The sequence below is a fragment of the Colletotrichum truncatum genome (genome assembly GCF_014235925.2).
Source record: "Colletotrichum truncatum strain CMES1059 chromosome Unknown Contig_0002, whole genome shotgun sequence".
NCBI classification, from domain to species: Eukaryota; Fungi; Ascomycota; class Sordariomycetes; order Glomerellales; family Glomerellaceae; genus Colletotrichum; species Colletotrichum truncatum.
Window position 1 is genome coordinate 357,255 of NW_027222399.1, and position 24,863 is coordinate 382,117.

Genomic DNA, 24,863 nt, shown 5'->3' on the forward strand with positions numbered 1-24,863 from the left:
CTTATTCAGCACCTCACAACTCTCTTAGATTTGTTTTTGATCAATGCGCGGACCAGAAATCGCTCAAATATACTTGAATGTGGGGCGTGCCACCGGATTCGAGGAGTGATTGACATTGAGCTACACCTCAGGGCCTGGGCTGCCATGGCCTTTGACGAGGAATTATCGGTTTGTGCGACTTTGACCTCTTGGCAGAAAATGGGCTGCTGCGTGGGTTGTTTATCAGTTTCTGCGCGCATTTCAGCGCTCGGGCTTCGACCCGGGTGATTTGATCTCCCGCTTAAAGGTAAATCTTTTGTTATTGGTAGAACCTTGACATATTGAATTACAGGGCCAATGTCTTGGGATTAGCCAAACATTAAACATGGTCAACAAAATTGAATGGTGCGTTGGGAACGGTCGCTCATGGTGTTCACGATAACACTAGAACACAGCGTTTTTCTTTCATCAGAAATGCGTAATCTATCAAGTTCATAACTCATAACAAGTTGACAGATGAGTTTTCTAAACTATTAATGTTGTTCTATCATCATCTTTTTATTTCTCTTCCTTCTCAATGCTCTTGCTCTCCGCAGAGGTGACGCTCTGGAAGTCTTCCTTGTACGTCATGAAAACATCGTCATTCAGGTGGCGATGTCTGACCCAGAAAATGACCGTCTGAACGGCGAGAGCAATTCCGGGAGCAGCCCAGGCCCACACCAGGGTAGGATCAGCGATGGATGGAAGCAGTATCTGGCCCATTGCACTGCTCAGCGCTGTCATGAAGAGGAAGAGTGCGACAACGGTCGACCGCATGTGCTCTGGTGCGCGAGCGTACGCAAGCTCGTAAGCAGTTACGTTGACGAAGATTTCCGACATGGCACCGAGAGCGACGTTGGGAATCTGCCACCAGATCGATAGAGGGGAAACACCGTCACAGTCGCTGGCGTTGTAACCGCTGGAGTGAAGCATATTAGTATTTTGTCAATAAAGTTATGGAAAGACTCAAAACTTACCAAGGGCTGGTTTCGTACACACGCCATTGGACAAGTGCACCGATAACAGAAGAGATGGTGGCAAGAATGAAACCAGTCGTCATGCGGCTGATACGTCCATACTTGATTCCCCTGCGCTTCAGGAAAGGGTAGACAACCTGTGCCATAAATGGCGAAAAGATGATGATGGCAAGGGGGTTAAAGTGACTGAGCAAGTCATTCGGGGCACCGTCCGAGGTCATGGCGGCTCCTTGGTTGCTCTGGACGTTGCCAACTCCTCCGTCGTTCATGTACCAGATGGGGATGTATAGGAAAATCTGGACAGCCTGCCAGGTACGCCGCGCATCATCGACGTCCTTTTCGGAATAGCTCACGCGAACGCCTCGCTCGCTGTAGAGGGTGCTAGGCTCAACGTTATGCCAAAAGTTCTTGGCGAAGATGTTTCCCTTGCTGGCCTTGATCCCATCGACGGTGATCTTGACGAATCGGTTGAGATCAGATCCCTGAGGTGGAAGCTTGATGGTGCGCTTGTATGTGGCAGCCAGCAGAATTGGGAGCAAGAAGTAGACGATGCCAGGGACAAGGTATGCCAGCCAGAAGCTGTGGTACTTCTCAATGTAGACCACCGCAATCGAGAAGAATGCACCGACGTTGATGAAGGCGTAGAAGATCAACATGATATGGCTAATGGTAGTCTCGGGGTCAACAATAACCTTCTCCCCAGACTTGAGCACCTTGGTGTACTGCTTCTGGTGCTTGTATTGATCGATGACCGTCGGTGCGACATTGGGCTTAAAGATACCAGCACCGATAGCAAGAAGGAAGTAACTGACAAGGAACGGAGCGACACCCTTTCCAGCCTGTAACAGGGCTGGTGCAGCGCCGCCAACCATGATAACGTGTGCTACACCGCCGATGAAGACACCCCATCCGATGGCCTGATACCGACCGATTTTGACATCTGCAATCCAGGCACCGAAGATGGGAATAACATATGCCAGGAAGGTGAACAGAAGACCCAGTGCCGAGGCAGTGCGGAGGCCAAGGCCCAGAGCACCTGCGTGAGAGTTGGGCTTGTCAGGGTTGATGGCTCCGGTACCAGGACCGCCCTCGGGGAGTGGAAACTGGAGATAGTTGTTGAACGCGGCCTTGACACCGTAGAAGGATGCTCGCTCGGCCATCTCTACAACGCAAAGCGACCATGCTGTTAGAGGGATCGAATCGTGGACCTTGCGCAGCGTCGAGCGCTCCTCGACAGTTGGAGGCGGGTAGGCTTCATCATCGACAACACGGCTTGGTTCATCGAGTGAGTTTGTCTGAGACTCAGCATCGATCTGAACTTGCTCTTTCTCGGTGCGGCCGGCCTGGTCAACATCAGGCTCGACGACCTTCTGGACGTTGAGTCCAACAACGTTCTCAGCTGCACATCACATGAATTAGTATTGGTTTTTAAATCGCGATCATGCCCAGCTTACACATGGTGCCAGTTCGCTCTCCTTGGAGTATCGGCTGTCAGAGTTGAGAGAAAGATCAGAAGCTGAACGGCAGAACAGACAGATAGGACCGTGGCTCTCCTTCCATGCTCCTATATATCACTCAGACGATAATGGGGGGAATACGGCAGCAATCCACCCCCACGGGTTGATTAATGAACCCCCAGACGACTCGAGATGAACACCGCGTACAACAGTGTAACTCTGGGAAGGGCTCCCTGGCATAATCGGCCAAGGCGGGGCCAAGGCGGGTCCAAGAGGCATCGCGAGCTTGGGAAAGCTTGTTGCGCCATTGCAATTGAATGTTGTCCCCCAGCCCCTGGTCCCAATACCCCGACTTCAACGAACAGAACCCGGGTGGAGTTGTTATCATTGTCGTCGTCAATTTGGTTCAATGACACGAGCACGATTGCGTGATTCGGAAGGTGGGAACACATTTGCCTATCACTCATCCAAAACAGACATACCCCAAAAGTCTGCATGTTGGAACTAGGCTCCTTTTCCATATACGGTTATCCTAGTGAAGTTTAATTCAATTCTTTTTACAAAGCCAAGAGGTTATATTCGGACCGGTTGCTGAACAAGTTTAGAACTGGCCATGACGATCCATTCCATGCTGATTTCGCCATACCAGAACCCACATTTATTTCGGACGAGGAAGACGTCCAGCTAGTAGCGGCCGAGGTATTTCAAAAAAAGAGTCGCAACCGCTAACATGTTCCAGATCGCAAGCGAGTGTCGGAAGTGTTCATCGGTCCCCGCTGCCGCGCGAATTGCTCCATTTCAGCAGTATTTAATGCATTCATAATGCATCGGGATGTGGCTCGAAGCTCCACGTCTCGGTGGCAACGATGCGTCCACCCTTCCGCTCTTCCAAAAAAGAAGACGCTAGTATAGATAAAGCGTTCACAAACCCATTCTGCCCGTTGCCCGGTTTTGGTGCATGGCTCCGAATGAAAGTCGACGCTTTGACTAATTGGTGCTCTTGTGCCATCGACTGGCATAAGCAGGTTTTTTTTTTCAAATTTACCTATAAGTAAACATTTCCGAAAGCAGCTTCAAGTTGGTGTTCGGCCAGAACTGGAAGGTGTTGGGCGGTAGGATTCAGTACATGCGAATGGCTCGGATTGGCTCTCTTTTGAGCATTCATGAATCTGGCCATACTTAGCCAAGGCGAAAAATTGGAGGCCCATGACAAGTCTGTGGCAGGCATTCATGATAGTTTGCCTCCTAAGCCGAGATTCATCCGTCCAACGGCCACACTGCCCCTTTCGTAACTCAACGGCCGACAACCCGAGTCTCTGAATATCTTGTGGCGTTCGGCAAATCTCACATGGTTATCTAGTGTTTGATGCCATCTCTTAGTAACGTGCCTTATCTCATCATATTGTGGCTTTTTTCTTTCCTGATCCACGTGCCAAGTTACATGATCACGAAAGGAACACTCTGCACTGAAATAAGCACGAGTATAAGATGGAGTTGAATGCACGTGATACCAAGACACAAATCCCAGCCTCGAGCATCAAAGTTGATGCCAAGATGCGGTTTAAGGCTGTCCGCCAAGCGTGTGTATCCCGTACCAAGCTACGCTAGTGGCATGTCATCGCCACCAATGTCTTGGCACCAGCTTAGCTTGATGGTGTTCAGAACTTAATCAGAGTTGCATGGTGCACTAGAGACCGAAGATAAGTTTTAGAACGGGAAAACAAAGTCTTACAGCAGCATGTTGTGACATATTTAAGACAGTTTTCCATTTGCAAGCTCTCGACAGTTACTGTTATAAGCATCAGTCCGTGATTGCCAGCCTTTTATAGCATACTCCAATCTCCTCTATGTCATCGGATGCTACAAGCTCCAGGTAAATATCGACTAGGGGTGGGGGGGATTTCTTGATGTCATTGGCTTCCTTGCTGAAGTCGCCAGCTCACAGGAGTAGCCAACTTCCCTCGAGTCCTTGACAAGAGCCTGTGTAGTTTGTGGGGTCGAAGTCGGTTATATCGAGCAATTTGAGGACATGTCAAAGCCACTGAGTATCAATACATCAATCCTCTTCTTGAAGACGTTCAGCCTCCGCCGAGAGAGTTAAAGCAGGCATGCAGGATTGGAACAAAGAGTACTTTGGAAAGGCCGTGATATGGAGCATCTAGAAACGTGGCCACGATCGCCGCCAGTAAGCCCAACGATTGGGTGTCTCCAATACTTGGCCATAAACGTTTACTATGCCTCAAAGTTTGTACGGCGTGATTAACGCGTGCCGGTTTTGGGTTTGTTATCCATAGAACCCCTTTCTCCAAGCCATCTCCGAGAAGCCTCCAAATAGTGGGTCCCTGAGATAGCGTCTGGAACATCTGCTTTTGTTTTTCTTTTTGGTTCTGTCTCCAAGTTGCTATCTCGCACCTAGAATATCCTCAAGCACTCCAAAGCTGCGTCTAATCAAGTAGTCCACCATTAGTTTATCTAGCGTCTTCTCGACAGGTTGACAGAGCATAACTGGTGCCTCAACAGGCAACTCACATATGGCTTTCCTGACATCCCTCTTTGTTAACCAATTGATTAATCTCTTCCACGTTTGTCAAATCCACACTGGCAAACGCAGGAATTCAATAATGAAATTCTAAGAGATTTACACGAAATTTCTTTTTAGTATTTACTTTGTAGGAATGGTTATTTGACTAAGGGTCTCACGAGACTAATAAACTAAGTACAGGATAAGCTTGATACTCGTGGATCAGGGCCTCTTGACTACCGCCGCGAGTTTACAAGTAGGAAGCCTCAACCAAGAAGCCAACTGTGAGCTTAGAGTGGCGCAGGACAGCGTTCCACTGAATGCTTTCATAAGTCTATAACGGGCTCATGTTAGTTGATTGTGTCACATGCTGAAACAAATTCCCACTTACGTCTCTGGAGGTGTGAATGTTGGGGTTTGAGGTGCTAAAAGGCTCTTCGTTGACAAAGGCAGAGGCTTCGGATTTAATTAGCACATGTAACCTGATGAATTTTAGAGTAGATTACTTACGGAAACCATTGGACCTGGCGCTGGCATGGTCGGAGCAACCATAGCCGCACGACGAGCTGGAGGGAGTAGCACCGGTGTACTGAGTAGCGATAAGGCGGACGTACGCGGTGAAAGCGGAGTCGACGTAGTCAGTGTACACAGTGGCGCGGCCGCCAGGGGAGTATCCGGTCATGTCCTGGTTCAGCATACCCAGGACGCGCTTGCCAGTAGTGCGGTAGTTGGAAAAGACGGCTTGGGAGCCGAGAAGACCGCCCTCCTCGCCGGCGTAAAAGTGGAACTCGAGAGTGTTCTTGGGCTTGAAACCAGCGGCAACAAGAACGCGAAGAGCTTCAAGCAGGTTAACGGTACCGGTGCCGTTGTCGTCAGCGCCGGGGGAACGGGCAGTGCTAGATCCGGCGGTGGAGTCGAAGTGAGCACCGACAATGACTACACCAAAACAGTTAGATGACACGGGTTCTATGAAAACAAACTGTAGAGCAGCATAGAACGGGTGGAGTGGTGAAGGAAAAGATGGCCAAACGAGTTGTGAGAGGGATTTCAAGGTACAAGAGAAACAACCAAACCTATCTCTGAGGCTATAAAATAGGAAACGCCTCAACAGCAGGTGGTAGATTTGTGATAATTGCGAGAACTTACCAAGGTTAGTGCTAGTACCGGGGTACTTGACAATGATGGAAGGCTGGTTGAAGGCCGAGTGGGTGAATCGAGTCACCGTGATAGCCGAATTGCCAGAAGCAATGCTGACGGCCTGATTGTATAACCAGGTGGAGGCCTGGGTGCCGTATGTGGACCGATAGTGGCGGTTGTGGAAACTGAGGACGTGTGAGTATTATGTATTATGTTTGTGACCGTGCTGGTAGTGGGAGCTTACTCGGTCAAGGTCTTCAACCATGACTGCGGGCCAGTGTTGGTCACCCGTGTGATGAGGGAGTTGGCCTCGGTGACGTGGGTCAAAGTCGTCGGGTAAGTGACAGCCTGGCGGGCGGCAACCTTGGAAACTTGAACATCATTGGACGGAGACGACAGGACAGACAAGACTCCCTCGTCCTTTGGTATGGTTAATGGGTAATTTTGATGTAGAGAATTTGTTGAATGGCAAACTTACGGTAATGTCGGTAATATCAATGAAGCCAATACCCTTGGAGGTGTACTTCTCGAACTTCTCGTCCTCGGTGACCCATGTACCGGGGTCTTCCTCGGAAGTCTTGATGAGCCGCAGAAGGGGATCGACCTTTACATCCTCGGAAGCAGGAGCAGCAGACGCGAGGCCAAATGAGGCCGCGGCGACGGCAAGGGTTGTAATGAAGCGCATATTGTGCCGCTTGTACGAATGCTGTTGTTGTACGAAGAGTGGATTGGCAGGATCTTCAAGGACGGCTTGCGAGGATCAACGGGCTAGGGAAGAAGGAACATTGAAGTGGATTCTTGTCTATTTTATATCTCTATGGCCTATTCTTTCCTAGAGCTACCCTCGCTTTGGGCGGTGTCGTCAGTGATAGTTCAGTGATATTCACTGGGACTACAATACTAGTGCGGGGAATCACTGGCAGCCCCCATTGCAGGGCGGTTCGTCAGTGATTCCGGTCCGCCAGCTGCCGGAACAGGAATCTCGATTGTCATTGAGGTTGCAGTGCTTAGGTAGATGAAACACAATTTTTATTGTAGTGCGCCGTGAGTGCTCATTTGCATGGTGCATCCATCGGAGCGAGGGGAAACATGGGGCAGGAGGAGCTGAGGCTTTAAGCTTATCTGGGGCGCCAAGTCAATAAGCCAATTGCAGCTGCCAAATGTAGAATAGTTTCGGCTGTTGGGGTTCGGAATCACAAGCGACAGCGCCTGAATGGAACCTGATGTGGCTTCATTCTGGAGACCTGCCAACAAATACTAATCACGCAATATACTCAAGACATATATGTAAGTAATAGAAACAACTGGTCGTAAAAGGGCCCCATCTCAATTTAGGAAGTTCCCTTGATTTCGCTTGAATAAGTTTACTTGGCATCCCGCCCGAACCAGCAGCTCCGCATCAACTTGTCAACAATATCTCGCTTCATATGTGTGTGTAACGACCTACTTCCTAAATCGCTCATCGTATGCTTCACAGCTAAACCAATTCCCTATAATGTGAAATGACGCGATTACTGTCAATCCTGCAATTATTAATATCGATTTAAGGTCGTATGCTTCTTATTTCACATGCTCCATGAAAGTTCTTCATTTTTGATGAGCGACTAATCTGCCTTTCGTCTTTCCATCATGTTGCAACACAAGCATGGAAGTTAATTGAAATCTGTCGTTCATTTTCTTCATATGCTTATAAGCATCTTTAACCAAGGTCTAGCTACAACTGTTTTGAGCTCTTGGACAAAGACAACATGAGCAGTAAAATGATAGGGCATCAACAGTAGGGCTCCTGCGTATTCCAGCTTAGAAGCCCTGCTTTTCAGCCTGAGCCTTGGCAGCAGCAATCGTTGCAGCCGCATTAGGGTCATCGAAACCACATCCATTCTTGCCGTTCTGAAACTGCGCGGCCTCAGCGGAGCAAACGCCAACACCGCTAGCATTGGCACAGCATGCCGAGGAGCAGTCTTGATTGTTGACGCAACCGCCCGTGATGAACTGGGAGCCGTCTCCCTTGCCAACGTTACTAGCGCCGGCCTTGTTGGGCGTGATCTGCGCGAAGGCCGTCAAGGCAACTATTCTTCGTGTCAGTTTGTTATCGAATGATTCTCAGGTGGGCGGCACCTACAAGCGAGAGTGGCGAGGAGAGTGGCGCGGACCATTTTTATGGTAATCAGAGGCAAGTTTTAATTATGAAAAGTTTGATAAAAAATTTAAAGGCGACGCCAGGTCGATGAAGCGAATGAGTTTGCACAGCAAAGTGACTGGTGGATGTAGTTGCGATGGTGTCGTCGGAACGAAGAATCACAACATCCAAAGTCAGACGAAACGGCCACTTATATATAGTTGAAGATGGAAAAAAACCTTTCTTGACCGCAGTTGCGAGTTACCTCGACTCCTCTTCGGCGCGTTCTTTGCCGGCTCCAAGAGACTTGATACAAAGTCCATACAAAAGTGTACCATTAATACTCGAGGCAACACCAGGTTGGCTGAAACTCAGCTCAGAAAAAAAAAGTCAAAGCTCAGATCAAATCATGATCGGTTTTCCGATATTTTTCTCCACGATAAATCTCCTTCGGGTCATGACAGGTGTCATCCGAACGGGTCGGTCGGGCGGCTGCAGTTTGATCGTCGTCTGAACCATGTTTGGCCCTCGCCTATCAATGCAGATACCACCAACAACCAAAATGTTGGATCTTTGTCCGAGTTCAATTCTATGCTCCAAGGTTCTCGAAGAGAATCAAATATCTTCAGTCACTTCTCGTTCAGTGTTTAAATCTTAAGTTCTATTTTGATGGTTGATGTTCTGGAGCTCTCTGCTTCCCTAGCCCGCAGCAACGCTTACTGCACTGCTTGCTGGACCACCAGAACTTTCTCGCTCATGACTTCCCTCCAACAGCTTGGAGTACTCATGTAGGCTTTGGCCGATTATTCTCATGATCGGCCATGCACTGTTGCATTTTTCGAACATCTGGGCGAACAGTTTGATTACCATTCTCCCAAGGAATCGTAACGAATCCACCGTGATGGGGCTATCGGGGTTTTGGAACTCGTCTTCATGTACGCCATCTACTGAAGTAATAGCTTCGTTGACGACAAATCCCATCCACCTTATTATTTGTCGTTCTTTGACTAAGGCTAATGTCAGATTCTCAAGAAAAAAACCAGCAATTGCGTGATCAAAACTTACAGTGAAGACTATTAGTACTATGACCGTCGGCAAGCACAAACAGCCACTTGCTGAGAAAGATGGCCGCTTCGAAGGAACAGAAACTGTGCTGCAAGCTCCAGAAGAATGCCTGACAATTGGATAGATACTCAATACCGAGCTGGACTGGGATGTTCAACGCATGGACTGCGTGCAGGAGGGCAAATACAAGCCTCGGCCCCCGCTCCGGAGGCCGGGCCTTGAATGCGGCGAGGGCGATGGAGTGAGGGTTCCCAGAATATATTTGTCTCTGACTCCCAAGGTCGAAGTACAACCGAATATGAGCCAGTCCCAACAGGGATGTAGCTGTCCAAGACAAAGACCCCTTGGTGTTTTTGATGTCCAAGACAGACTCTGGAGCCCTGCACCATTGCTCCCGCCACCGATGCAGCGACTGCTCAAATTTTGCAACTTCATGGGATGACAGCCCTGGTCCCTGGGGATCCAGGCAAAGCTGTCTGGAAACAACGAGGCGTTGTAAAAGCGCATGCATAAGTACAAAATTGCCGAACGGAGAAGTAGCTAAGATCTTCCCAGGATCCGGTTGAATCAACGCGACAAAGGCTTCCTGGAAAGACGTTACTGGTACCGCTTGGGAACGTGCTTGGCGCCATTTGGCAGAACCAGGTGCCAGCCACTCATTGCAAGTCACTGGCAACCGCAGCTGTATCTCATTGCCCAACAAGACCGGCGGGACGTTGAAGACAAGGCTTTGGAGATTTAAGAAGCAAAACGCTGACAGTTTTACGCGGCGGTCGGATTCGATTCTTGCCCACTCATGCCAGTCGTCACCATCGTTAGGTTGCTTCTCTGTCAATCCACTTTCTCGGACGCATCTCGCCAGCAGGCCTTGATACTCAAGAGATTCCCGAACAAAGCATCGGTCTTCCTGCCAAGCCGCAAATGTAGCGAGCAACAAAATAGCCTTGATGCTATCCATACGCGCAGAGGACGATTGATGGGCTATGGCCGAAGAAGGATTTTCTGTATCCGAGACTCCAGGATCGCCGAGAGCTGCTGGCTGATGGGAAAATTGGCCGGATTTAAGACGGTGGTGAATGATTGCCCTAGCCGCCCGGTAGAGTGCAATGCCGTTTCGCGATTCATAGCGAAACTGTGCGCCGACGGCCATCAATGCCAGAACGAGCTCGGGTGATTCGCGGTACCTCGTAATGCAAAACGTGGACATGTGGATGAAAGGGTGGTGGTTGCTGTAGCCGTCAACGTAGCCGGCGATGTATCGTGACAATGAGAGCCGTGAAGGCAACTTGAAGGATTCAAGTTGACCAGAGTATGGGGAAAGACAGTCGAGGAAATATTTCCGCTGCGATTCAATCACTTTCCAAGGCTGAGATATGGGTTTCAGCTCACTGAAGTCGTCTGAGAATACCCATTAGCATGGCATTTCAACATTTGGCTGACAACGTGCTTACCTTCTCCAGTTTCTGTATCGGGAATGCATTTGCACAGCTCCTCTGGGAGGAGGCTGCCAGTGCTTGAAGTTACACCATGTTCTTCGTGGCTCGCTTGGCTTGTTGTCTCGGTTGGAACGTCATCCGACGTAGACATAAACCCGGTTGAACCGCTATGTGTTGCAGGATCAGTAGTGCTAGGGCCGAAGAAATCAAATCCGTATTCGAAGTCAAGCCCCACAGAGTCGAAAAAGTCGGATATATCAAGCATAGCTTCCATAGGCGAAGGAGGATCTAGTAAATCTGTGTCGCATGGCTCCCCGGGCTTCTGCGCCTCATTGGTGAGCAAAGAACTCTGCTGACCAGAGGTATCCTGTACGGTCTGAGCAACGTCAAAAATTCCACTATCCGTGCCATCTTTACTGAGAGGCCAAGAACTTAATGGGCTCGAATCGAGATTTGTGTTTAGCGTTAATGCTGGAGTTGCTATCAACGTGTTGGTAGCGGCGGGGTGGTAGAGCCGCTCATGTCTGGTGAGTAGATCTCGCCTAGCAAAGGATTGACCGCAGTGGCACCTGTAGGGCTTCTCTTTGGTATCTATATCATATTAAAATTTCACTCTAAGTGATATTGATTCGACATAAAAGGGATGCTTACGAGTTCTCAGGTGGCGCCGTAAATGCTCGCCCCGCACAAAGGAACGATTGCAGATGTGACATATCTTAGTCGCATAAGGACGCCCATTATCAGGAGGCATGGTGTCTTCTGTTCTAATGCTATTATATCATAAAAACGAACCAGTGTTTGAGGCGTCTAGGCGACCAGCGAGATTGATGCAAATGTGTAGGGAGGAAAAACTCCCCCCAGGCTTGCACAATGAGCCTGTGAGTTGAGCGCCATATTACTAATCGATGCTAAAATGATTCAGGCGGCCAGTGCTTGACCTGAGAAACGACACCCGGGTATCCCAGGCAACTGAATCATGCTGACGGTCTGACATTCCCGCAGCATCGTAAATTGACTACCAAAGACCTTGAAGTTCTTCAACCTCAGCATACCTATTAAGTTCATATCTTGACTGATGCTGCTAGTTCTTTCATGTTTGACTAATGATAATGTGCCTTTAGTTGGCTATCGTTGGAGGTGACTAGAAGACCTTGAAAACCAGCAAAGCTCGAACAGACGAGTGACAGACACCGTTAATTCCAGGATCACCGTGGGTATTTATTTGAATCAAAATATGAATTTCGAGATTTCCCGAGAGAAAAGAGCTTTAGAGTTAGACTGGCTAATTCGTGTGTGAAGTGCATCAGGACGGGGTAACCTGGAATGTCCTCAGACTCCACTTGTATTGGGGCACTTGGAGACTCCCCACAGTGGAGGTTGGAGTACTCCAACTCTTGCATGACACTATCCGTAAGTCATGACTTAAACCTTGTCGAGCTTGTCGCTGGGCTGGAGCACAATGTAAGGCTAAGCAATCGATCAGCTGTAACTTTTAAATTATCAAGACATATCATGAATTATTGTGTTTCTAGAATGAATACTAAACTACGAAGCTGACAAATACATGTCCAGCCGCCTAGTAAACCAGGCCTTCATGTCCAATTCCTGAGAGGCAAAACACTGCATTCACAGTATCAGCCTAAGATTCCCAGTATACGGCAACATCTATTCTGTAATGGCCGTAATGGAAATTTTATGTCTGGAAGCACTCCTGGTATCCCATCATTTTTTGGGGTTTCCCTGAGAGACTATCTCGAGGGATCTCTTATTCTTGTGAAACTCGTGGTTCTTGAGTTCCGTACTCCTGCCCTGCAGAAGATAAGAGTCTTTGTCTCTCCTCTATCGCATCCAAAACAGGTTTTTCCTCTTCAACAAATGTGCGGCCCTTGACAGCCACAAAGACGGTTAATGCCAATCCGATTATGGCGCCTGCAGCTCCGAGAGTAATGTTTACGGGTGTCGGGTCCCCATGCAGAGGACCGTGTGTCAGAGCGTCAAGGCCGGACTGGGAAAAGTTGATCAACCCCGAGACACACACTATGGTTCCGTATATGCGACCAAAAGTGGCAAACCCGAATACCTTTGTAGCATAATCCCTAAGATCTCGGTTAGTCATCGGCCCAGGAACATTTGCTTTGGCATATTGCTCGGTACTTACGAGATGGCTGAGTAGTAAAGCGGGCGGAAAATAACAAAGAATACAACTGTTGCGTAACCTGCCCAAACGAAGGGCAGGCAGTTGAGGACTCCAATAGCCACTATGAGGACACTCAAAACGCCAAAGGTGGTAGGCACGCTGAGGTTATTCAGAAGAAATCCGATAAAAGGAGTCGATGCCAGTCCTCCAATGGGCAAAGCGATATCGAAAAAGTGGTTGATGGCGTCGGCAGCAGCTTCAGATCCCAGCATGAAACGATACTGGGCTCTAATAGTCGCGATGAAGTAGTTCATTCTCAGCATCTGCACAATAGTCAGAAGCAGGATGAGAATGAACCAAGGACTCTGGATCTGTTGATGGGCTGGAACGCCATGGAGAACACCCCACACGCCACTCGTTTCTTGTCGCTCCTCGTTGAGTTTCACGCGCTCCTCGCGCTGCTGAGCATCACCGGCAACTTCCTCAATCTGGTCCAATTTGGATAACCGACGATCGGCTCGGGCGCTGCGAACCTTTCTCAGAGTTCTATCGTCGGAGATCTCATCATCAGATGTGTGCGCATCACGACTCTCGTCTTGGGCTTCCTCAATCTTTTCCTCCAGCTGCGGAATGGTGTGGTACGACCGGACTGGCATGTAAGCGAATTCGGCAATCAGAATGAGCGCTGGAATGGCGATATAGGCATAAAAGAACTTGTCCAGTGAAAGTCGGCCATCCGTTGCATCGTACACCGTCTGATAAATGAGGAAAACAGCAGCGGAAGCGTCGAAAGCGCCAGTAACGAGGGCAATAATCAGTCCGCTATACTTCGGGAACGCATTGGCGAGCTGGAAGCTGGAAACGAATACGAAAGTGCCACCGAGTGCTAAAAAGATGTTGCCGAGGAGGTAACCGTCAAAGGCGTGGAAGTTACGAGATGTGGCCATCAAAATGCAGCCGATCGTGATACCAATGGACGATAGGATCCAGCAAGTCCGTCTGCCATAACGATCGAGAACCGAACCGGCCGTCAACGAAGACACATTGGCAGTGACAGATGCGACAACAAAGAAAAGGTTCAGACGCAGATCCTGTTCAACGCAAGGGATGTAGTCGCCATTGTCAATCGTGGTGGGATCATTAGCATCGCACAGGTCACCATAGACGCCTTCGTCAACAAGCACGGGCTTGAGAGCAGCAAAACCAAAGACAATGCCCGAAGCCAGCCAGCATGCCACAATACCGGTTGCTACTTGTACTGCGATACGTCAGCTCTGTAGTGTAGAGAAAATTTGAGCTCAAACATAGAACATACCCCATCTCTTCGCATTGGAGACCTTGTAAGCCGCGATGGGCTTTTCGACGTGATCTGGCTCAATGGGTGCGAAGCTCAATCGCCTCCACTGAGGATCATTATGGTTATTGAAGCTTTCGGTCGATAAAGGCTGCAAGGTACCAAACAGTGCCTCGCCGTTATCAGGCTGTTCGGTCTGCTCTGCAGGACGCTCGTAATCGAAGCCTTCGGCCTGGGTGACATGCTGAGCGAGCGACATTGGCACAGCCTACAACCTAAATGACAAGAATTTCTGCTCTGAAAAGAACGAGCACACGTAGGTGGTATGTCCTGCAAACGTGAGAGCACTCGTTGCTAATGCAGAAAGGGGATGAAGTCAACCCTGGTGATGGAATATTTATTTATTATCGAGAGAAATCTCTAAGATTCGAAAGATTCGAAGGATCATACGGTTGTTAGGTTCCCCCTGTCGCACAATATGCACATTGCCAGCGGGATGCCGTGTCTGTGACGTAACCTAGAAAGAAAGTCCAGGAGGGGCTGGCAAGTTCCATCTTTCCACCAATTTCCAAACTCCGGAGCACTCGGACCCACACCCGGCAATCAATTCTGGGGATCTTTGAAAAAGTTCCGACCCCCCGGTCCGATACGGGGACGGGGGCGGATCGGGTTATCGTGTTTTGCCCTATTGATTCAGCTTGCTAGCGAATCGGCTCTTCGCTCGGATTGCCTCTCCAAATATAACCAGCACCCACGGGCCTGCGGTCAGCAACAGGCCAATGCCGCCGAGTAAGCTGGATGCCGGTCCATATCCGAGATTCGTGTACATCTGCAGTGTCACTAGCGGGAAAATGCCGCCAATGAAGTTCCGGCAAAATGACTGTGCTGCTAAGGCCGAACTCGCGTAGCTGCGGTAGCTATCCGCGAGATAGTTGAAAACTGCCAGATAAATGGAGAAGACGCCGAGTGTTGAGATGCCGAGGCCAATGGCTGGAACAATCCAGTGGACTTGCTCGCGGGCCGTCCAACCAAGAACAAAAAGGCCGATTGGTAATAGAATGCTTTCGACACAACTGAAATATAGTCGCCGCTCAGGACGATCTAACGGAATCAGTGGGTTCGAAACACCGTCAAGCCAACGATCCTGGTAGATACTGGTTGGGATTGCGATGACGGATGCCACGCAGGAACTTGCGAAAACGGCATTGGCGGACGAAAGATCAAAACCGTAGACCTGGGTGAAAATAAGCGGAACAGCGGTGAATCCAAGATATAGAATCGACCAACTGAAGGCTGCCCAGAGAGAAAAGAAGAAAACGACTGGCTCTGTGAAGAGGAGCACAAAGGGCAGTGTTACCGAAGAGAGGATCATTTTGCCGAGTGGCCCTTGCTCCTGGTCTTCTTGGCACTTCCACCTGACTTGCCGAGATATGATGGTTTGTTTCTCTTTCGTAACCTTTACTTGAAATCCCAAGACGTTATCGGCATGCTGACTGTACCAATGATTTAACGCCTCTGCCTTCCGTCGAAGCACGACATTCTGACGCGTTTCCGGCAGAAAAAAGACAAATGCCAACGTCGTAAGAGCGTTGACTATAACCTGTACCCAGAACACCCATCTCCAGTTCAAATACTGGACGATGAAACCGCAGATCAAGGGACCGAGCCCAGTGCCGAATAGGGCACCGCCAGAGAATATTGCCATCGGAGTATTGCGCTCATGGGACCCGTATATATCTGAGATCGTGCCGCCGATCATACTTGAATAGGTAGAGCTGCCCACTCCCGCAAAAAAGCGAGCGACCAGCATGCTGATCAAATGTCTGGTTAGTCGTGGTGTTGTGAAAAACACGCGCTGGGCCAATATTACTTACCCCGGGTAAGACCTAGTGACGGCGCTGCAAATCTGGCAAATGACAAACAAAGTGCCCGTGGCGGTAAACACCATCTTCCGCCCCCAAACCTCCGATATGGGCGCCAGGAGCATGGGCGTAAGGGCGAAGCCAATTGTGAAGGTCGTGATACCAACGAGCACAGCTAGCTGACTCACTCCCCACTCGGTAGCCATTGCTTCTTTCGCAGGGGCATAAGAACTAGCTGCAACAGACGCGAACGCGGTGGTTGTGCATAACAAAAAGAGCGAAAGTAGCTTCCGTTGTTGGCTCCAAGCTTGTGGGCATTGGAACTTCGCATTTAGGTGAAAAGGGGGTTGGAGTTTTCCAGGCCCTTGAGCACCGTCGCAACTTGTAAGAGGAATCGGTAGGTCTGCTTCAAAGGTCGCGTTGATTTCGTAAACGTCTAGGTGGTGGATTGAACCTGGTGGGGAAACAGGAGTGTTCTCTTTTGGTATCATTTTGCTGATGATGGGAGCTGCTTAATGCCACTTTTGTAATCTACCATAAGCGTACAACGAGAAGATGAAAAAGGAGGCAGACAACCGACATGTAAAGATTCAGCTCGAGGAGACGAAATGGGCGTTGGCAAATTTCAGCACGAATCCAAGCCTTGCTCTTGATCGTTATCTTTCTTAATGGGCTTGCTACAGAGAAATACTTGCAATCAATGCTCCAACACAGGGATCTCAAATCACATCATCGACTATGTTGACAAATGTCTTTCGCCATGACTGGACTTGCAATGTCTGACTTGCGATAACTATGTTTGTGAAGGTGCAGTTGGGTCCATGTGGTCCACTCGGCGTGAACCCTCGGATTCGGTTTGTTGATAAAGACAGTGAAAGGGTCGGAGGGGTACTGTAAATAAAAACTCTTGCGATTGAAACTGGAGAAAAGGTGTCATTTTTCTCCTGAGAATAAGCTACACCCGTCTTGTCAATTCCAATGTGCCAAGCAGAGTTGAGATCAACACGGGCTTCAAGTCTCCATAACCCCTAACCCCAAGCCCCAAGTCCCAAGCCCCGAGCCCCAACTCCAGGTCTCCAAGTCTCCAACTGCTAATGTGGGCCCTTGTTGGGCACTCCACTATCAATCAGCTCCTTTAAATGTTTTGATGCAACCACTCGGGCAAAGATTCGAGCCGAATTGCGTCCCAAAACTTCAGCTACCTGGGCGAGTATATGGTGGGCATTTGTCATCAGATTATGGACGTGCCATCACGGCAGTCCCTGGCATCCTGGAGCGACGATGAACCGGCGTCGTGACAGGTTCCGAGGGCCTTGGCAATGACTTTGGGTTTTCCACGGAAGCCACACTTACATCCGCAGTTTGAATGCGTTAGAGAAAGCTTAGAAAGCAACGGATGTCTCTCTCAATGACTGGTGTTTGTATAAATACGACCTTTCCGATCAGATTCAAGTGTAGTTGGGATCACAGAAACAATCTCATCACCATAATCCAGCACCCGATTCACCATCTACCCAATCCACTCTTCAAAATGAAGGAAGCAATCATCGACAACACTCTCCACGTTGAGATTCATGACGTCCCCCTACCGACCCCGGGCCCTGGGCAAATCCTTATCCGGACGGTGGTTTCGGGGACCAACCCAAAGGATTGGAAAATGCCCAAACTTTGGGCTCCGAATAACGAACCGATGAACCACGGAGACGACATTGCCGGCTACGTGGAGCTTGTAGGCGAAGGCGTGACGGGCTTCCAGAAGGGAGATCGTGTTGCGGCGTTCCACGAGATGGGCATGCCGCACGGAAGTTTCGCCGAGTACTCCGTTGCGTGGGCTCGCTCATCGTTCCACTTGCCGGGGCATGTTACCTTTGAAGGTGTGTAAATGAAGAAAGAGACGTTCCGCATTGTGAAGTGAGAAAGCATTAACAGCAATACAGAGGCGGCAACGGTTCCGCTCGCTGCGATGACGGCCGCCCTTGGACTTTACCAAAACCTTCAACTGCCTCTGCCCTGGAAGCCAGCCGCCGAAGCCTTGCCATTGATCGTCTATGGGGGTGCTACAGCTGTTGGCTCTTTTGCTATAAAGCTTGCGTCTCTCTCAAACATCCATCCCATTATCGCCATCGCAGGCAACGGGATTCCCTATGTTGAGACATTGCTTGACAAAGAGAAGGGCGACGTGGTCATTGACTATCGCAAGGGGGAGGAATTTATCCTCGAGCAGGTTCAGAAGGCCAGCGGAGGCTCCCCAATCGCCTACGCACTCGACGCGGTCTCTGAGGAAAAAACTATCAGGACAATCGACAAGGCCCTAGCCCCCGGCAAGGGCAAGATTACCAACTTCCTTCCAGTATTTCCTGAGGGCGTTTCCGCGGAGATACGTAACACTATGGTGGGCAGCATACACTCGCAGAGAGCCACCTCGTCGGGCTCTGTGCCTACGCTTGGAGACAGAGAATTCGGTGCCGTCTTCTTTGCATTCCTGGGTCGCGGCCTTGAAGAAGGCTGGTTTCGTGGGCACCCGTACGAAGTACTTGCGGGAGGGTTGGATGCCGTGGAGACGGCTCTCAAGAATCTTGAGGCGGGGAAAAACTCTGCGAAAAAGTACGTGTTGAGAGTATCCGAGACAAAGGGTGTCAAGAGTGTTACCAAGTAAGTTTCTTGCCCTTTTTGAGGTGGCTGAATGCACGAAGTTACGCTGGTATATTAGCGTCCCGTTTCACAATGACAGTTATGTGCTCTGATCTTCTTGAATAAATGAGTGCATCGCGTCTTGGTATTCGTACTCCTCAAAACTTGACCACTGGAAATATAATAAAACAAGATATTGGACTTGTATTGTGCCACCTTTTCCCAAAATGTTATCATGATTTTTAAGACGCAGATACAACCTTGTTGCTACCATATTTTGTGGTCCATTCATCGTTGACTTCGCGGTAATCCTCAGGTGCGTAGGGGCTGTAGATCTCCGCCATGAACCCCTTCTTGCGCCAGGGCACCAGGCCCAGGTCACGTTGGAGCAGGTCAAGATACGGGACAGCATCAAAGACAAAGCTCGGGCACTTGTTGTTGCCCCAGTCCGTAGGATAACGCCAGTGGCCGAAGCGGTTCAGGAGAACAGTGTCGTATTGCAACTTCTTCATCGCCGACTCGTCGCCGACCGCTGCCGCAGGGTCGTTAACAAGCAAGCCGGAGAAATAAGCGCTGATCCAGAGGCCCTGGAGGTGCGCTGTGATGACGTTGCTGAAATTGCTGACCATTCCTACGAAGGCAGTGTCGCGAGTGCGCAAGAAGCGCTCCGCGGGTGGGACGATGAAGTTGTGGAGCATGTACGGCGTAAGTGTCTTGTAAGGGGTGACCTCGTCCTTGCTGTCGATTCCCTTGCGGTCTGTCATGGGTATGTATTGCTTGTTAAAGACTGGCTGGTCCTTGAGCCTGGGGAAGCGATCAAGAATCTCTTTATCGGCCAGATCAACAAGATCTTTTTGGCCGGCAAGGTCTTCCCTCGGTGCATTCTCAATGGGTGCATGGGGAAGACCCATGTCTTTCTCGATGCCCTCGGGGAGGAACTTGATCGGCGGTACATGCTTCCAGCCGGTGTGGGCCAACATGGCGTCGGCTTCGAATTCAGTCCCATCAACTAAGTGTACTTTTCCAGCACTAAGGTGATCTATTTCACCAACGTGAACTTGGACCGTACCATTCCTGATGAGATCGAAGAAGTTGGTGTCGTAGTTGAGAATGCTGAAGCTGGTGGACGTAAACATAGCATTGGTCCATGGCTTAAGCTTGGCAGTATCGGGATGAGAGTCATATTCCATCAAAGTCTTGGCGTCGTCACCTAGTACTTTCCAAAAGCCGTCGACAAGTGTTCGTCCGACGGCGGTGCCATGGAAAAAGTTGCGAATGCCGGAATAGCCATCCGCATCACCCCAAACACAAGGGCTCAGCCAGCTCAACATCCTCGTATCTAAAAAGGTGTCAGACTGAGGCTCAGATGGAAACAACATGGCACTTACTAGCCAGTTTCTCGAGCCACTTCTTAAGCGGAGTGACGTATGGAGGAGCCATCCAGCACGGCCCATGGCCAGTGGCTAATCTCTGACGTTAGCTTTACACATCGAGAAGAGAAGTGTTCAACCAACAGCGGATGATCCAGTTTACTTTAACGCCAGCTTTCCCATAAGCGTACGCGGCATCCCAGGCAAACTTGGTAGCACCGAAAATGACTACTGACTTGGAAGTGTTCAAAGTCTCAGCGTTCTTCCGGAAGTCCTTTCCGTGGAAAATAGGTCCACCGAAGGATTCCTGACCCTCAAAGTGAGGTAGCCACGGCTCGGATGTGAGCCCTGTCGCGATAATGAGGCGGCGGGCGAAGACTGTGGATTCTTCCCCGTTCTGGTTAGAGACGGTGAGGACCCATCCACCCTCGACTGTTTCCTGGTGTTCGGCCGTGAGAACCTTATGGCTCGACCGAATCTTGTCGGCGATGCCGAATTTATTCGCATACGCCGTCATATACTGATATACTGTGGTTCCAGGAACGTGCTGGCCTGGCAGGATATCGAAGGTCTCGCTATCCATTGGAAAATCAGGATACTCAAACATCCCAACGAGGTTATTGCTCTTCAATCCCGGGTACAGGCGGCTTTCTGACCACGTGCCACCAAGACTGGGCTGGGAGTCGAAGACTGCCAGCGACATGTCCGGCTGTGTGCAGTGATACTGCTTCGCGGCGCCCAAGCCGTACCATCCTGCGATATCTCGTCAGCTCAATGCGCTCCCATAACCTTCATCTGCATCATTTAAAAAATGCAGATCGTCTCAGGGTGTCTGGTTGAAAGAGTCAAGGGATAATAAAACTCACCGGCACCGACAACGACACAGTCAAGTTTCTCCATATTCTTGACCATCTATCAGCTCTATGGGAAAAGGGTAGATGAATTCCGAATGATAGTGAGAGACGGAGATAGGGCCGGAAAAAGGAATATCGAGAAATATTATGAAATCTCAGTCTGCTTGTTGGTATAGGGCGTGGTGAAGGACTTCAAGGTGAAGCTGGCCAGATTAAACTACGACATGCGGGGGTGCCGCTCCTGGGGGTTCCTTGGAACGCTGATCAGCTTCCCCTAGTGTAAGAAAAGTCGCCGAGCTTACTGTGAAATACACGAAAGTAGCATTTCCCATTCGGTCTTTTACGCAGGGTACGAAGCCCCCTGATCGTGACATCTTATGTGTCTGTTCCATCGCGCCAATTTATTAAACTTTGAGTACACCAGCCGCGGCCCCACCCCCAACAGACGACATGTTCATCCCACATGCTATGCTAAATCTTGTTACTGTTGCATTGGCTCGTCAGCACTTGTATCGTTATCAAAGGCCAGTCGGAAACATCCGCGTGTCCGTTTCTAAAAGTTGCTCACGACTGCATCTGTAATTGGGTGTTGGAGCTAGGGTTACTTGCTGATGGGGGGGGTCCAATAATTGTATGCAACCAATAAATGACAATGCAGTAAATGCTACTATGGCCAAGGGAATGCATATGCAGGCTCTGTACGATTGTATCGTTTTGAGCAGCTAAATGCGACGCTTCGGTTTACACGACAGGCACTGCGAGTCATTCCGTAGCATGGGCAGTTATTCGGGCAACAGAACCCGCCGTGGCCGACCGTTTGGACTGGGGCAACAATAGCCAGGAATTGCCACGCCAAGTGCTGATTTCAGAAACGGTTTGATTTATTTCCCACATCGCTGCCCCCCTTGATATTTGGCCTATTTCGTATTTTTCGCCTTCAGTTCGACTTGGGTTACATTTCCCTTTTCGGTTGAAAATTCATTAGATCTTTTCCATCCTTACAAACTCTATCCAAAGCAGGAATGTGATAAGCACCAGCCAGATCAGTCGCCGCTGGGTTTAATGATATGTTAATTTGTTTGCGAATTTCTGTAAGGCTAAGTAGAGATTTGGTGATGTTGTTTCTTCAACCTCGGGGAAAGGGAAAGCCAAGCAAATGCAGTCCTTCAGAGGGGGTGGTATCCGAAATCGAACGAACCTCATCCGGCGCCATGGCGCCGCGGGTCTCCCGCCCCTCCCGGACTTACCATCTGCGATTCAGACACCCGGATCCTAAAACGCCATTCAAGGGGTAGTTATGCTCGGCCAGCCGTAGGGTGTCAGTCATGATGGGCCTTGACCGATCCATAGCCATGGATCGACGTAGTTGTGTCTGTTTGGAGTTCAGAGCTGGTGATCGAGCAAGAGTCGGCATTTTGACAGAAATCCGGCTTTTCTCAAAGTGAGATACAAAACCGAAGCACCCCGGAAGCCCGCGTGAACTTCGTGTCGCGCCTTTCTGGTTTCTCTCTGTGATTTTTTTTTCTTTCTATACCCAACTTAATACTCTCGTTTAGCTTGTGCAAAAGCAGGCCTTTAATCAAGCCCCCCCCCCAGCAACATGTCAGACGCAGCGTCCGACCCGACAGCGATGGACCCAGCCGCTGCTGCAGCTGCTGCCGCGGCCGCTGCCGCCGCTATGAAGTCGTTCACGATCGAGGCGTGGACACTTCTGGCGGTGGGTATCTTGTTTACTGTTCTCAGGACTTATGCTCGAGTTCGGACTGTTGGCTTCAAGGGCCTGCAGGCTGACGACTACTTGGTCTGGGTCGGAGTGGTCAGTCTTCTATTACTTTAGACTTTCGCTTATTCTCTAACTCAAACGGAGCAGGTATTCTATGCGATCGAAACTGCCCTTGCTCACTCGGTTGGGGCTGTCGCAAGGGGTATGGCCAACAATGGCATGACAGACGAGCAACGAGCCGCTCTGTCTCCGGACAGTGAGGAGTATCGTTTGAGGTAAGTTACGCCGACTTTTTCTTTTCCCGTTAGGCCGCTATCTAATGCAAGTATCAAAGGGTCATTGGCTCCATCATTCAAATCTGCGGCTGGTCAAGTTACTCGGTCCTGCTTTGGGCGCTCAAGGCGTCATTGCTGGTATTCTACCTGAGGTTGACTGTATGTCTCTCCCCCCAATCCTTTCAACTTATTTTTCTCATTTATAATAGGCGGGGCTGGGTAGAAGCTACAGACTTCGCATCTGGATTGGCTTTGGTTTCCTTGCTGTTAGTTGGATCGTCGTCGTTTCAAACCTTTTCCTTGCTTGCCGACCATTTCACAAGAATTGGCAGATCTATCCCGACCCAGGCAGTAAGTCACCACGAGGCACGAGTCATATGTGACCATGATCGCTGACCCGTTTCATTCAGATGTTTGTCAACCAGCCGTCTCCAACCAAGTCGTCTGGGTTTACCTTTCCTTCAATGTCTCCACCGACCTCTACTTACTGTCGATCCCTCTTCCCATGCTATGGCAAGCCAAGTTGAAGCCGCTGAAGAAGTGGGGCTTGCTATTCCTCTTCAGCGGAGGGCTCTTCGTCGTCGTCTGCGCTACCCTCCGCTGCATTCTCATCGTCACGGTAAGCCGCAACTGTCCAGCACGTGTTAGCTCCAGCTAAAGGTGGACTTTGTTCAGGACCCTAAAAACGGCGCGCAACTTGCCGGATCATGGGCAATTCGTGAGACTTTCATCGCCGTCATTACGGCCAATCTGCCCATGGTCTTCTCCATTGTCAAAATCTGGCTCACTCCCCTCTTCGGCTCTCTCATAACGTCGATGCGATCTTCACAAAAGCTCACCGAGAACACACCGAGGGATATCAAGACATTTGGCGCCGGCAGCAACCAGAGCTGGCGTGGTCGCGGTCCCCCATCGGCATATCCAATCACAAACGTGACCTTTAACGAGAGCGAAGAGCGCATAGTCAACGAGATAAAAATGCAGGACCTCAATGCTTGGGGCGATCCGTTTGCCGAGCCAGCTACATTCAGCAGGTCCAACAGCACCCGAAGCACTAGCAGCACCAGGCGGAAGAACCAGCATAACATCAGAAAGGACGTTGAGGTTGCCGTTACAACCGAAGTTCGTCTGCCGACTCCCAATGCGGATGGGAAGCCCAAAGCCTTGTCACCACGAAGCTTTGCCTTTGCCAGAGGGCCGAAGAGGGGCTCGAAAAGAGCCTCTTCTCAATTACCTCCTCCTAGTACAGGCTTCGATTCCAATAACAGGATATAAATGGGGTTTTGGCCCTTCGAGGTCTATGCATGGGAAACTGGCGCAAGTTGGGGCGGGGGTTTGTTTTTAAGGGAAGATGTGTTATGAACTGTAAATTAATGTACATTCTGATCATTCACTGACGCTGGGTCGCACGGTGAACTATTATAAAATATCCATGGTTTCTTCACCAGGTTACAATACTGGTCGTTTCAATATTGTCCTTCCGCTAAGCTGCAAGACCCCTTATCAAGTTCGATCAGGGTCTTTGACACTGCAAGTTGTCAATCAACAATCAGAAATAAAGACCTACTTGCCCTCACGTCTAAAGAGGTCGAAATTATAACCTACTGAATTGAAAAAAAAAAAAAAATAATGGGACTATTCCTGCGGGGATTAAATTGTATATGCTGCGAACCAGACTCTTTGAAGTGATGAGGGCCTGTGAGCTGGCTTAGAATCATGTGGGCCACCCAGATACCCATTCCCCAGAAGCGGGGCTGTCGATGCTGGCGATGCTTGTTTGTAGGAGGCCCGAATGGGCTTCAATCAACAACAAAAAAAGAAAGAAATCCGTCAAAAATGTGCTGATTCCGGTAATCGAAACCGGGGCCTAAGCATGGGAAGCTTAGATGTTACCACTACACCAAATCAGCGTCGTTCTTTCCCAATTTCTGGGCTGTCAGATGCGAGTTTGTGTGTTGTTCCTGCTTATGAAGCGGGGTTAAGGCGG

The 24,863-nt window shown here is 49.7% G+C and overlaps 9 protein-coding genes across 9 annotated transcripts; 2 read left to right on the forward strand and 7 right to left on the reverse strand.

Annotated features, from left to right (window-relative positions):
• Nucleotides 1–537: 537 nt before the first annotated feature.
• CTRU02_203056 (MFS peptide transporter) lies at nt 538–2,453 on the reverse strand (the record flags this gene model as incomplete). The annotated part of the gene is made up of 3 exons (XM_036727135.1): nt 538–937; nt 996–2,394; nt 2,450–2,453. The coding sequence occupies 3 exons, from the start codon at nt 2,451–2,453 to the stop codon at nt 538–540; spliced, it is 1,803 nt and encodes a 600-aa protein (XP_036580929.1).
• Nucleotides 2,454–5,223: 2,770 nt separating this feature from the next.
• CTRU02_203057 (leucine aminopeptidase) lies at nt 5,224–6,795 on the reverse strand (the record flags this gene model as incomplete). The annotated part of the gene is made up of 6 exons (XM_036727136.1): nt 5,224–5,307; nt 5,365–5,429; nt 5,484–5,909; nt 6,120–6,295; nt 6,355–6,530; nt 6,589–6,795. The coding sequence occupies 6 exons, from the start codon at nt 6,793–6,795 to the stop codon at nt 5,224–5,226; spliced, it is 1,134 nt and encodes a 377-aa protein (XP_036580930.1).
• Nucleotides 6,796–7,910: 1,115 nt separating this feature from the next.
• On the reverse strand, nt 7,911–8,266 carry CTRU02_203058 (biotrophy-associated secreted protein 2; the record flags this gene model as incomplete). The annotated part of the gene is made up of 2 exons (XM_036727137.1): nt 7,911–8,179; nt 8,233–8,266. 2 exons carry the CDS (start codon nt 8,264–8,266, stop codon nt 7,911–7,913), a joined length of 303 nt encoding a protein of 100 aa, XP_036580931.1.
• A 662-nt stretch (nt 8,267–8,928) lies between these two features.
• Nucleotides 8,929–11,481, reverse strand: CTRU02_203059 (C2H2 transcription factor; the record flags this gene model as incomplete). The annotated part of the gene is made up of 4 exons (XM_036727138.1): nt 8,929–9,236; nt 9,295–10,692; nt 10,746–11,321; nt 11,382–11,481. 4 exons carry the CDS (start codon nt 11,479–11,481, stop codon nt 8,929–8,931), a joined length of 2,382 nt encoding a protein of 793 aa, XP_036580932.1.
• A 1,014-nt stretch (nt 11,482–12,495) lies between these two features.
• On the reverse strand, nt 12,496–14,420 carry CTRU02_203060 (major facilitator superfamily transporter; the record flags this gene model as incomplete). Its single annotated transcript, XM_036727139.1, has 3 exons — nt 12,496–12,826; nt 12,889–14,125; nt 14,183–14,420. The coding sequence occupies 3 exons, from the start codon at nt 14,418–14,420 to the stop codon at nt 12,496–12,498; spliced, it is 1,806 nt and encodes a 601-aa protein (XP_036580933.1).
• Nucleotides 14,421–14,846: 426 nt separating this feature from the next.
• CTRU02_203061 (MFS multidrug transporter) lies at nt 14,847–16,514 on the reverse strand (the record flags this gene model as incomplete). Its single annotated transcript, XM_036727140.1, has 2 exons — nt 14,847–15,972; nt 16,036–16,514. 2 exons carry the CDS (start codon nt 16,512–16,514, stop codon nt 14,847–14,849), a joined length of 1,605 nt encoding a protein of 534 aa, XP_036580934.1.
• A 1,040-nt stretch (nt 16,515–17,554) lies between these two features.
• On the forward strand, nt 17,555–18,679 carry CTRU02_203063 (quinone oxidoreductase; the record flags this gene model as incomplete). The annotated part of the gene is made up of 2 exons (XM_036727142.1): nt 17,555–17,897; nt 17,961–18,679. 2 exons carry the CDS (start codon nt 17,555–17,557, stop codon nt 18,677–18,679), a joined length of 1,062 nt encoding a protein of 353 aa, XP_036580935.1.
• A 217-nt stretch (nt 18,680–18,896) lies between these two features.
• Nucleotides 18,897–20,936, reverse strand: CTRU02_203062 (flavin-binding monooxygenase-like family protein; the record flags this gene model as incomplete). Its single annotated transcript, XM_036727141.1, has 4 exons — nt 18,897–19,993; nt 20,043–20,117; nt 20,169–20,777; nt 20,891–20,936. The coding sequence occupies 4 exons, from the start codon at nt 20,934–20,936 to the stop codon at nt 18,897–18,899; spliced, it is 1,827 nt and encodes a 608-aa protein (XP_036580936.1).
• Nucleotides 20,937–22,478: 1,542 nt separating this feature from the next.
• CTRU02_203064 (uncharacterized protein) lies at nt 22,479–24,151 on the forward strand (the record flags this gene model as incomplete). The annotated part of the gene is made up of 6 exons (XM_036727143.1): nt 22,479–22,694; nt 22,749–22,876; nt 22,936–23,035; nt 23,086–23,227; nt 23,287–23,495; nt 23,552–24,151. The coding sequence occupies 6 exons, from the start codon at nt 22,479–22,481 to the stop codon at nt 24,149–24,151; spliced, it is 1,395 nt and encodes a 464-aa protein (XP_036580937.1).
• Between the last annotated feature and the right edge of the window lie 712 nt (nt 24,152–24,863).